The sequence below is a fragment of the Orcinus orca genome, chromosome 4 (assembly GCF_937001465.1).
Source record: "Orcinus orca chromosome 4, mOrcOrc1.1, whole genome shotgun sequence".
Classification (NCBI taxonomy): Eukaryota; Metazoa; Chordata; class Mammalia; order Artiodactyla; family Delphinidae; genus Orcinus; species Orcinus orca.
Window position 1 is genome coordinate 101967311 of NC_064562.1, and position 12424 is coordinate 101979734.

Below are 12424 nucleotides of genomic sequence, written 5' to 3' on the forward strand. Positions count from 1 at the left end.
GTTTAAAACTGCTCTAAAATAAATCACAAGGTTTATTCTTTCAAAAAGGAAGCAAGTGATTTTTGATAGTGCTGTTCCGATCGGGAGATTTAAAATACTCACACACACACGCACACACACACACACACACACACACACAAGCATGCATACATAATTTGCAAAGGTTACAGGTGTAGTTTTTATAATATATGTTAATAATGTTTGATTTTCTTAAAAACTGCATTATTATAAATTATAATTAATTTATAACATAATTACATGTAATATGTAATTACTATTGCTACCATCAATGGTGACCTGTTATATCAAGTACTGTGTTAATAAAAGACTCACATAGATTTCATTTAATTCTTTCAACCACACTGGGATATAAAAATTATTACCTATATCTAAGTATGGGTAAGTTGAAGTTTGAAGAAATTTAACTCACTCAATGACTTATTTCAAATAAGTTGAGGGAGCTAGGAGTTGAAACTAGGTCATATGATTCTAAACAAAACCCATGTTTTTAACTGCTAGGTTAGGGAACTATTAGTTTGCTATTTATTAAAATCTTTAAATAGATGACTTATAGGATCAGTGGGCTTCAGCAAAAAAAAAAAAAAAAATTCTCCAAAATATTTCAAAAAGAATCAATGTCTTACACTTGTTTCTTTGTTGAATCTATTACCTGTCTGTTGGTGATTTCTCCTCATATTCATTTTATTTCCTAAAATAAGATGTTCTTATACTTAGAAAAATAACATTCCCACATAATCTGTCAATTTTTAAACCCATAAAAATCGTGCATATTTTGAAAGTAACTGTAGGGACAAAGTAGTCATTTACATATATTGAGCTGTCCATCTTTATTTCTCCCTATTATAACTCCCAGTTCTACCACACATTTTCACTGATCTGAATTGGTGGACTCCACTTCTTAAGATTTTACTTATTGTTCTGTTGTATGTATAGGTTCACCCTATCCAACTAATTATTAATAACAAAAACGTCTATGTTAAGCACACAGTGATTAAATTATATGTTAATCTTATCTTAGAACTCTAAACTACAGTGAATTTGAAAATTAAAAAGGGAGTAAATATTAGACTAAGAAAAAAATATTTCTACTTTGAATGCAGGTCTTTGAAAAACAAATATCAAATCTGGCCCATCCTTTTTCTTCTTACCTCAGGTTGGCTGGAAATATTCAAAATGAGAGCCCATAATTCAGCTCTCAGTGCTGTGGGACTTCCTTGTCTGATATACTGTTGAGCAGCAGCACTATCTTGTTCTGATAGAACTGTCAAAAGTATATTAAAATCTCATTAGAAAATTCATAATGTAAGAAATAACATTGAAATCTTTAAAAATCTTTTGGGAAGTAACATTTCATCTTTATGTCTAACATAATTGCATCATATCTTGACAATCTTCTTTTACTCTCAGATTTTTGATGTGGCCTTATTTACAGCCCTGTAAGTTTCAAGCCATAAGCTCCTCCACCTCCTACCCCACCAGGTGAAAGTTTTTAATGTAGGTACCTTGATTTCACTGTGCTTTAACTATAGCTCTATGGATGTGAAACTTGTGATGCATATGTAGAATAATTTTTGGATTTCATCATCACATGAAGTCATAGCTACAGAAACCCTAAATTTCTTATGCATATTCTACTAAGTCATGAATGTTCTAGTATTTGGAAGTGGTATGCTATTTGAAGTATTATGACTGAGAATTCTAAAGAATGTAGATATCCATTCTATTCGATGACCTTTTAGCTATCTGCCAAAATCAACAGAAGAGAGGGATTTTTAAAGAAGTAAAAACAAAAAAGATCTGATAACCTTTTAAAAAGGCCAAAAATTATTCATAAGCAGTCAAGTTCATAAAATTAATATATTATCCTTTTGTTTTCATCTTTATGTTAATGAAAATACTAGCTATTAAGTCTGGAAATTAAGCCCCCATCCAAAACAAACAAACAAAACCAAAAAATAAAAACAAAAGAAGAAATACTAGACAACTGCTGATATTTGTCAAACAGTTTTGTTTTCTTATATTTTCTTCTTAAAAGAAAAAGGAAAAAAATCTTACACTAAATGAGAATGAAACAAAGGGACCACATGATAACTTGCAGTTGTGTTTAATGAAAATATCAAATCATACAAATGCAGTCTTCTAAATAAATAGGATTCTGAAAAATTGAACTAGGGAGTTTAGAACATGATAATATAATTGCTATAGAAGATTTATTCTGACACAAGACTTATCTGCACTTCATATTTCAAAGACAAAACAGGATTTATAAAAATAAGGAAAAGAATCTTAAAAAGATGGGGAAAATTTGTTCTCCAGAACACTAACAGCTGCTTCAGTTTTTTTTGTTTTTTTTTTTTTTTTTTTTTTTTTTTTTTTTTTTTTGCTGCTTCAGTTTTTAAGCCCTACCATGGTGAACAGTCGCTGGGAAGTGTGACAGCTATTATTCTCTCCTGATGCAGGAGCATATTCCTATTAACACTAATGAGAAGGGTGTGGGCACATCAGAGAGAGAACCTGGCTCTTTGATTTTAAAATGAAATTCTACTGTTGAATGGATTAAGCTAATATCCTTGAGAAATGCGTGCCTGCATTTATCATTTCCTTTTTAGTGAACCATCTGTGTACTTCTTTACCTGACATTTATTGATAAAGCCAAATTGATGCATTTCCCCTCTTTATAAAGATTCCCATTGTTTTATCTACATTGTTAAATTTTATTCCTTTTTAGGTCTTTAGCTTCTCAGAGATTAAATTTCAGTTGAGGGTATACGATACAGACATTTACTTGAGACTATCTCATTTTCAGAAATTAAAATAAGTATAATCAAAAGCTTACCTTTTTGCCCAATACGTACATGCTCATTTTCAAAAAGTTCTAAAAATGATAAAATAAATAAAATTATTAGACACAAATATAATCAGCCACATTTAGAACAATATTATGTAAATGTTTTCTGGTGTTGATGCTTTTAATTATTTTCAAAGCTGAATGGCTCTCCAGGAAACTATAAGAATATTTATCTTTATATGTGGAAAAATCTTTTTTCTAAGTTATTTCAAGTTTGTAGAAATGAAAAGGAAATATATTTAATCAGAAGAAAAGATTGATAAACTAATTTTCTTTGTTAAAATAATACAGAATATCTTCTCACAACACAAATGTTTGTCCATTCATCTTTGACTTTTTTTCCTAAAAACAAAACAAAACTTACTGATAGTTTTATTTGCAAATCCCTACTTCTACTCTAATCTACCATGAAAGCAAATCTAATAAAAGCCTTAATACTTTATAGGAAATCCCACTATACAAATGCCATTTAAAAAGATTGTATGGGAGAAACAAAGATTTGTTTTTAAAGTACCAATCATAATGGAAATAACCTCCTAAACTAGATCATATTAAAACCGAGAAATATCTGTTCATCAAAAGGTACCACTGAGAGTGAAAAGATAAGTCACAGAGTGGAAGACTGTATTTGCAATACATATATCCAGCAAAGGACTTGTACTTAGAACATGTAAAGCACTCCCGGTAAGTCAATTTAAAAAAGACAACTATCTGACACAAATAGGCAGAAGCTGTGAACAGGTTCTTTACAAAAGAGGTAATCCAACGGACCAATAAACATATGAAAAGATGCCCAACCACATCAGTCACCAGAGAAATGCAATTAAAACCATTATGAAATACACACCCATCACAATGGCTAAAATGAAAAAGACTGACAATTCTAAATGCAAAGGAAATGGAGCAAATGAGCTTCTCATACAAAGGTGGTAGGAGTGTAAATCAGTACAGCCATCTTGGAAAACTGTTTGGCAACATCTACTTAACACTGAATATATGCACGCCCTATGATAGCAGCACATCGCTCTCAGGTGCACATCTTATACCTATGCGCACCAGGAGACTTACACAAGAATATGCACAGAAGCACTACTGATAATAGTCAGCCCCCTATGTCGGTGGATTCAACCAACCACGGATTGAAAACATTTGAAAAAAAATTCCAGAAAGTTCAAAAAAGCAAAACTTGAATTTGCTGTGTGCCAAGCACTACACTGAATCTGTGTGAATGAACTGATGTGTTGGCATACCCTGCTGTAGTCTCCCGCCATTTCACGGATCCTCAGTCTCCAGCACTTGTGTTTGAGTATTGTTCACCTTGTGTCTCGTTTGTCACTTACGTTGTGTGCACCCTTTGTTTCTGTGAAAAAATGGCTCCTAAAGAGCAATTAAGTGGTCAAAACAATCCCTCAAAAGCTATGTAAAGCAATTATACTCCAATAAAGATGTTAAAAATAATAATAATAATTTTTTAAAAAGCTAAACAATCCCTCAAAGGCTAAGAGGGAGCATTAAGTGCTATCTCTCAACAAGAAAATTAAAATCTTAGATCTTTTGAAAAGCGGCATATTTCTTGCCAAGGTGGTCCATAAGGTCAGTAAGAACAAATTGAGCATTTGCAAAATAAAGCAGAAAGAAGGTGAAATTTGTGGAAGTGTTTGTGCTGCCCCTACAACAGCAAAAGTGGTCTCTCATTCATGACAAATTGCTCGCAAAGGCGTCAAGTATGTGGCTGGAGGACATGTCACAGAAGCATATCCCTGTTCATGGCAAAATGATGTGTGAAAAAGCACTTAGCCTCTGTGAATACTACTGTGACGGGGTTGAGGAGAATGAAGGAGTTTAAGGCTCATAAGGGACGGCTGGCTAACTATGTGAAGTGCTACAGCCTCAAGAAGTTAGAGATCATGGGAGAATCAGCATTGGCTGATGCCAAGGGAGCTTCAGCGTTCTCAGAAGAGCTCAAAAAACTTATAGAAGAGAAAGGCTACCTTCCAGAGCAAATCTTCAATTGTGATGAAATGGGCTTGTTCTGGAAGATGTCCAATCATACTTATATCCATAAGACAGCAAAGTAGGCCCCAGGGTTCAGGGCCTGGAAAGATCACCTTAGGCTGGTGCTGTCTGGCAATGCAACAGGTCACGTGATCAAGCCAGGCCTCATCTACTGAGCAAGCAATCCCCAGGCCCTTAAGAACAAAACCAAAAATTGCCTGCCTATGTTCTAGCAATACAAGAAGGCTTGGGCAATGGCCATTTTGTTCTTGGAGAGGTTCCAGCAGTGTTTCATTCCTGAAGTAAAGGGATGAAGAGAAGGGGCTGCCATTCAAGGTCCTCCTCATAACTGACAACACTCTGCTTCACTGGCGAGAATGTGGACATGATGTTCCTGTCTCCTGCAGCAGCGCACTGAGGTGAATTAACACCAACCTTGCCTTCAGGACGTTTCGTGCTGCCCCTGATGCTAACCCTGACTAAGCAGCATTATTGATTTACGAAAGAGCTTCACAACTGCAGGTGCAGTTTTGCTTCCCACAGAGGCTGTAGATGCCTTAAGTCCTGAGACCGCCGATGCATGCTGGAGGCAGTTCTGGAGTGAGGTGATCAGTGATTTCAGGGGCTTCTCCACTACTGATGCAGAAGTCAGTAGTATTTTGAATGTTGCAGGGGAAGTTTGGTGGGGAAGGCTTCTCTGACATGATTGAAGACAATGTTGAGGAACACACAGAAGAGCGTAGAGAAACCCTTACCAACAAGGAACTTGAAGATCTGCTGAAATCCTCTAAAGATGATGGTGATGGTGATGATCATGATGCAGAAGATTTAGAGGAGGCAGAGCCATCAATCTGGACACTTGAAAATTTTGCAGCAGTTTCTCAAGTATGATTAGAGAGAGAACATACATGTGTGTGGAAGTGGGGATGGGAGTAGCAGGAGGGGGAGGGACAGTGTGAGGAGGCAAGAGATGAGACCTGAACAGTAAAAATAGTGGTTATCCTTGACACAGGGGATAAAGATTGAAAGATGGTAGGAAGGGGCTTCAGTTTATTGATCTGGGTGGTTATTTAGTTAGGTGTGTCCAATTCATGAAAATTTATTGAGCCATTCTCTTAGAATTTTGCCAACAAAATGACTTACATATGTCTAATGAGTTTTCAAAATTATTTTAAAGACCCTCAAATAAAAAGACAAATATCTAGTTGAACTCTAATAATTGTAACATACAAGATTCTATTCAATAATTAATAGTAACCAAGGAGAGGCAAAAAGCATGTTAGTTGTCAGATATTTAAAAAGTTACTAGATTAATTTGGAAATGGCAAGATAAACCTTAACCTCACTCTCATTTTCATTTAGTATATGCCATATGGGAGAAACACTAACCAGGAGGCACTTGTGTAGAGTCATCTATACCAAGTTGCCCTGCAGTTAAGCCAAGTTCCACAAAGAATTCTTTCTGAAAAATAAAACACAGAATTACCATGCATCTCAGACTTTGCTACACATTATTTTAAAAAAATCACCTTCACCTAAACATCAACTTAAATGAAAATTACAATGTAAAATAAATCTTTGCTTCATTCAAATATCTAAAGAAGAAAAGAATATTATTGAACTTTTAGATAGTAATGCTTTAGTCCAAAATTTTCCCTTTTTAGGTAACAAACTAATCAGTAAAAGTAAGGAATAATTATTCTGAGGAAAGAATAATAAAACTTAAATCTCTCCTGAAACATACATACACACACAGCATATGTAGCACTTAGCAATTTTATTTTCTAAATTCATTGTCTAAAATTACCAATATAATTCTGTATCTGTGCTTTCTATGGTACTGTACTTCACTCAGCTCTTAATCAAATAAATACTGCAAATATCCAAAACAACTTAAATTAATTTTTAAGTAAAATTAGACCACCAAGTACTCTGCTAAAATAAGAATAAATTAGATTTACTCTCCAGACTTCCTCTACTTATCTAGTAATGTCTAAGGAAAGTAATCATGTTTGTCTGTTGTTTTATAAATATATAAAAAACAACCCCATAGTATTCACATTATTTTTATTCCCTAAGTAATTAAATATTTCTATTAATATTTGCCTCAGTGTTTTGTTACTATTCTAATTGCTAAAACCAAACTCCCTTCTCCTTTAAAAAATGGAATTAGTTTTAATCCTTCATAGTTATCTATGATTATTTAAGTTAGTGATTTATTTGCGTCCCTCATAAGACAGTTATTCAGCCTAACACACATTTCATTTCTGTATCAATTTTAAATAACTGCCATTATATTTCAATTTTTAACTAAACTAATTTTAATCTATACTTTTAAAAAGCACTGCAACTTATGTTACCAATTTTTAATGACTCAAGTGGTAAAAATTCACTGCTTTGGATATTTTTTACTCTATGTCAGTAGACCTGGTCCCTAATCTCAGATTTCCTTCTCTATGAACATGTATTACCTTTTTTCAATCTGTATCAAAGAATATAATCACACCATATTGAAATTATCTTTTTACTGTCCATCTCCTCATTAGCCTGAAGCTCTTGGAAGACAGAGACTATCTCTTACACACATTTGCACCTCCTGTTCTTAGCACAGTGCTACGTGACACAAAACAGTGGGGAGTCAGTAAATAGTGAACCACACTACTGAGTTCTAGTTCCCACCTGCTGTCTCTACAACACTGAATTAGTGAACAGGAATTAGTCAACAACTTCTCTTTAGAGTTAATAAATTTCAGTTTCAAGAAATTCCCTTTTGGCAAGAAAGGGGTACGGGGTTAAGAGATATAGATTACTACATATAAAATAAATAAGCTACAAGAATATATTGTATGACACAGGGGATATAGCCAATATTTTATTTTATTTTATCTTATTTTATTTATTTTTTAATAGATCTTTATTGGAGTATAACTGCTTCACAATACTGTGTTAGTTTCTGTTACACAATAAAGCGAATCAGCCATATGCATACACATGTCCCCATATCCCCTCCCTCTTAAGCCTGCCTCCCATCCTCCTTATCCCACCCATCTAGGTCATCGCAAAGCACGGAGCCAATCTCCCTGTGCCACGCTGCTGCTTCCCACCAGCCAACTATTTCTTTTCCTTCTCTGATTGTTGTGGCTAAGACTTCCAAAACTATGTTGAATAAGAGTGGTGAGAGTGGACATCCTTGTCTTGTTCCTGATCTTAGTGGAAATGCTTTCAGTTTTTCACCATTGACTATGCTACTTGCTGTGGGTTTGTCATATATGGCCTTTATTATGATGAGGTAGGTTCCCTCTCTGCCTATTTCCTGGAGAGTTTTTATCATAGATGGGTGTTGAATTTTGTCAAAAGCTTTTTCTGCATCTATTGAGATGATCATATGGTCTTTATTCTTAAATTTGTTAATGTGGTGTATCACATTGATTGATTTGCATATATTGAAGAATCCTTGTATCCCTGGGATAAATCCCACTTATCATGGTGCACGATCCTTGTAATGTGCTGTTGGATTCTGTTTGCTAGTATTTTGTTGAGGATTTTTGCATCTATGTTCATCAGTGATATTGGTCTATAATTTTCTTTTTTGGTGTTATCTTTTTCTGGTTTTGATATCAGGGTGATGGTGACTTCGTAGAATGAATTTGGGAGTGTTTATCCCTCTGCAATGTTTTGGAAGAGTTTGAGAAGGATTGGTGTTAGCTCTTCTCTAAATGTTTGATAGAATTCGCCTTTGAAGCCATCTGGTCCTGGACTCTTGTTTGTTGGAAGATTTTTAATTACAGTTTCAATTTCATTATTTGTGATAGGTCTGTTTATATTTTCTAATTCTTCCTGGTTCAGTCTTGGAAAATTGTACTTTTCCAATTGTACCTGTCCATTTCTTCGTGGTTGTCCATTTTATAGGCATATAGTTGTTTGTAGTAGTCTCTTATAATCCTTTGTATTTCTGCAGTGTCAGTTGTGATTTCTCCTTTTCCATTTCTAATTTTATTGGTTTGTGTCCTCTCCCTTCTTTTCTTGATGAGTCTGACTAAGGGTTTATCAATTTTGTTTATCTTCTCAAAAAACAGCTTTTAGTTTTACTGACCTTTGCTATTGTTTTCTTCATTTTCATTTCATTTATTTCTGCTCTGATCTTTATGATTTCTTTCCTTCTACTGACTTTGGGTTTTCTTTGTTATTCTTTCTCTGGTTGTTTTATGTGTAGGGTTAGATTGTTTATTTGAGATTTTTCTGGTTTCTTAAGGTGAGATTGAATTGCTATAAACTTCCCTCATAGAACTGCTTTTGCTGCATCCCATAGGTTTTGGGTTGTCATGTTTTTATTGTCATCTGTTTCTATGTATTTTTTAATTTATTCTTCAATTTCTTCAGTGATCTCTTGGTTATTTAGTAGTACACTGTTTAGCCCTGTATTTGTGTTTTTTACAGTTTTTTTCCTGTAATTGATTTCCAATCTCATGGCATTGTAGTCAGAAAAGATGCTGGATACGATTTCAATTTTCTTAAATTTTCCGAGGCTTGATTTGTGACCCAAGATGTGATCTATCCTGGAGAATGTTCTGTGTGCACTTGAGAAGAAAGTGTATTCTGCCACTTTTGGGTGGAATGGTCTATAAATATCAATTAAATCTATGTGGTCTATTGTGTCATTTAAAGCTTATGTTTATTTATTTATTTTCTGTTTGGGTGACCTGTCCATTGGTGTAAGTGGGATGTTAAAGTCCCCTACTATTATTGTGTTACTGTCGATTTCTCCTTTCATGGTTGCTAGCATTTGCCTTATGTATTGAGGTGCTCCTATGTTGGGTGCATAAACATTTATAATTGTTATATCTTTTTATTGGATTGATCCTTTGATCATTATGTAGTGTCCCTCCTTATCTCTTGTAACAGTCTTTATTTTACAGTCTATTCTATCTGATATGAGTATTACTACTCGAGCTTTCTTTTGATTTCCATTTGCATGGAATATCTTTTACCATCCCTTCACTTTGTCTGTATGTGTCCCTAGGTCTGAAGTGGGTGTCATGTAGGCAGCATATATATGGGTCTTGTTTTTGTATCCATTCAGTCAGTCTGTGTCTTTTGGTTGGGGCATTTAGTTCATTTACATTCAAAGTTATTATCGATATGTATGTTCCTATTACCATTTTCTTAATTGTTTTGGGTTTGTTTCTGTGGGTCTTTTTCTTCTATTGTGTTTCCTGCCTAGAGAAGTTTCTTTAACATTTGTTGTAAAGTTGGTTTGATGGTGCTGAATTCTCTTAGCTTTTGCTTGTCTGAAAAGCTTTTGACTTCTCCATCCAATCTGAATGAGATCTTTGCTGGCTAGAGTAATCTTGATTGTAGGTTTTTCTCTTTCATCACTTTAAGTGTATCCTGCCACTCCCCTCTATCTTGCAGAGTTTCTGCTGAAAACTCAGTTGATAACCTTATGGGGATTCCTTTGTATGTTATATTTTGTTTTGCCCTTGCTGCTTTTAATATTTTTTCTTTGAACTTAATTTTTGCTAGTTTGATTAATATGTGTCTTATTGTGTTTTTCCTAGGGTTTATCCTGAATGGGACTCTCTGTGCTTCCTGGACTTGGATGACTATTTCCTTTCCCATGTTAGGGAAGTTTTCTAGTATAATCTTTTCAAATATTTTCTCAGACCCTTTCTTTTTCTCTTCTTCTTCTGGGACCCCTATAATTTGAATGTTGGTTCATTTAGTGTTGTCCCAGAGGTCTCTGAGATTGTCTTCAATTATTTCTTTTTTCTTTATTCTGCTCCTCAGTAGTTATTTCCACCATTTTGTCTTCCAGCTCACTTATTCGTTCTTCTGCTTCAGTTATTCCGTCATTGATTCCTTCTAGTGTATTTTTCATTTCAGTTATTGTGTTGTTCATCTCTGTTTGTTTGTTCTTTAGTTTTTCTAGATCTTTGTTAAACTTTTCTTGTATTTTCTCAATCCATGCCTCCATTTCTATTTCCAAGATTGTGGATCACCTTTACTATCATTACTCTGAATTCTGTTTCAGGTAGATTGCCTATTTCCTCTTCGTTTATTTGGTCTTGTATGTTTTTACCTTGCTCCTTTATTGTGACATATATTTTTGTTGTCTCATTGTTTTCTTTTTTTAATGAGATTGTGTTACTGGTTGTTTGGCCTGAGGCTTCCAACACTGGAGTTTGTAGGGTATTGGGTAGAGCTGGGTCTTGGTGCTGAGATGAGGAACTCTGTGAGACCTCACTCCCATGAGTATTCCCTCGGGTCTGAGGTTCTCTGTTAGTCCAGTGGTTCAGACTTGGACCTCCCACTGCAGGAGCTTTGGTTCGACCCCTGGCTCGTGAACCAAGATCCTGCAAGCTGCATGGGGTGGCAAAAAAAAAAAAAAAAAAGAGCATAGTAACAAAGTAAAAAATAAAATTAGACTAGGAAATTACGATATGTTAGAAAGAATACAAAAATAAAAATATAGATGAATCAACAACCAAAAGATACATCAGTACCACAATAGTAAAAAAGAGGAGAAGGGAAAATAAAAAAAAAAGGGGGGAAAGGCCTTGGCTGTGGAATGCAGGGCCTAAGCAGGGGTGAGGTTTGGGCATTGGGCGGGGACTATACTTAGGACCCACAAGGCTGGAAAAGGCCCTGGGGGCTGTGGGGCGTGGGGCTTAGGCTCAAGGAACAGAAGGGGCCCAGGTGTGCCCTTTCCCTGGTCTCAGAGGGCAGGTGACCTCACCTGGGAGCCCAGCAGGCTTCCTGGCTTGAGTGGGTGGGGCAAACACCCTCCTCTCCTCTCCTCTCCTGCTCTTCGGGTCTGGGAGGGCCCCTCCTGCCTGCCTCTCATGATCTCCCCAGCCTCCCTCTTATGCCCCCAAAGACCAATGTGGCCGAGGCGGGGGGGGGGGGGTCTTGGAGGGCAGGAAACAGGCCTGGGAGTTCAGCAGGCTCCCTGTGCTGATCCCCTGCCCTCCAAAGCTACCTCCAGGCTGCATGGGACCCTTTTGATATGGGTAAGTCTAACCCTAACACTGTGAACTAGGTTTGAGGGCCATCTATTGAGGCATCATATGAGACTCACTGAGTCTCACTAAGTTCAGTATTCACACAGACAGACCAGGGTTACAGATAAACCATGCATCATCAGGTCAGAATCACTATCACCAGTTTACATCATTCAGGAAACATGGGGACAACTATCCCTCATGCCTGCAGACATTAGGTATAGTTACAATTTTTTAAAAATTTGCCACAGGCTTTTTGTTCTCCAATAGCTAAGAATGAATCCACACCAGCTCCAGGTCCCTTCAGACAGACAAAGGCATAATTAGCCCCACTTACGCACATGCTAAACATTTTCATACATTATCCTTTCCCTGCTTCTTTATCTAGCAAACTCCTTCAAACTATTTCAAATGGCAGTACCTCTGAGAAGACCTCCCACCACCTCTAGGAAAAGAATCTGTCACTTCCTCTTCTGTACAGCCATATCACTTTGTATAAACTGCTACTAATAGGGCTTCTAACATCTTTTAAAAATAACTTCTTAAAAATTATTTTTTA

General features: G+C 35.8%; 1 protein-coding gene across 2 annotated transcripts in view; it reads right to left on the bottom strand.

Annotated features, from left to right (window-relative positions):
• Positions 1-12424, bottom strand: part of TBC1D19 (TBC1 domain family member 19) — a 154284-nt gene that overhangs the window by 62232 nt on the left and 79628 nt on the right. For both annotated transcript variants that reach the window (XM_033421626.2, XM_004266216.4), the window contains 3 exons: positions 6254-6326; positions 2858-2896; positions 1170-1282 (listed from right to left, as the gene is read on the bottom strand). In XM_033421626.2, coding sequence (XP_033277517.1) covers positions 1170-1282; positions 2858-2896; positions 6254-6326 — 225 coding nt within the window. The remainder of the gene's footprint in view (positions 1-1169; positions 1283-2857; positions 2897-6253; positions 6327-12424) is intronic.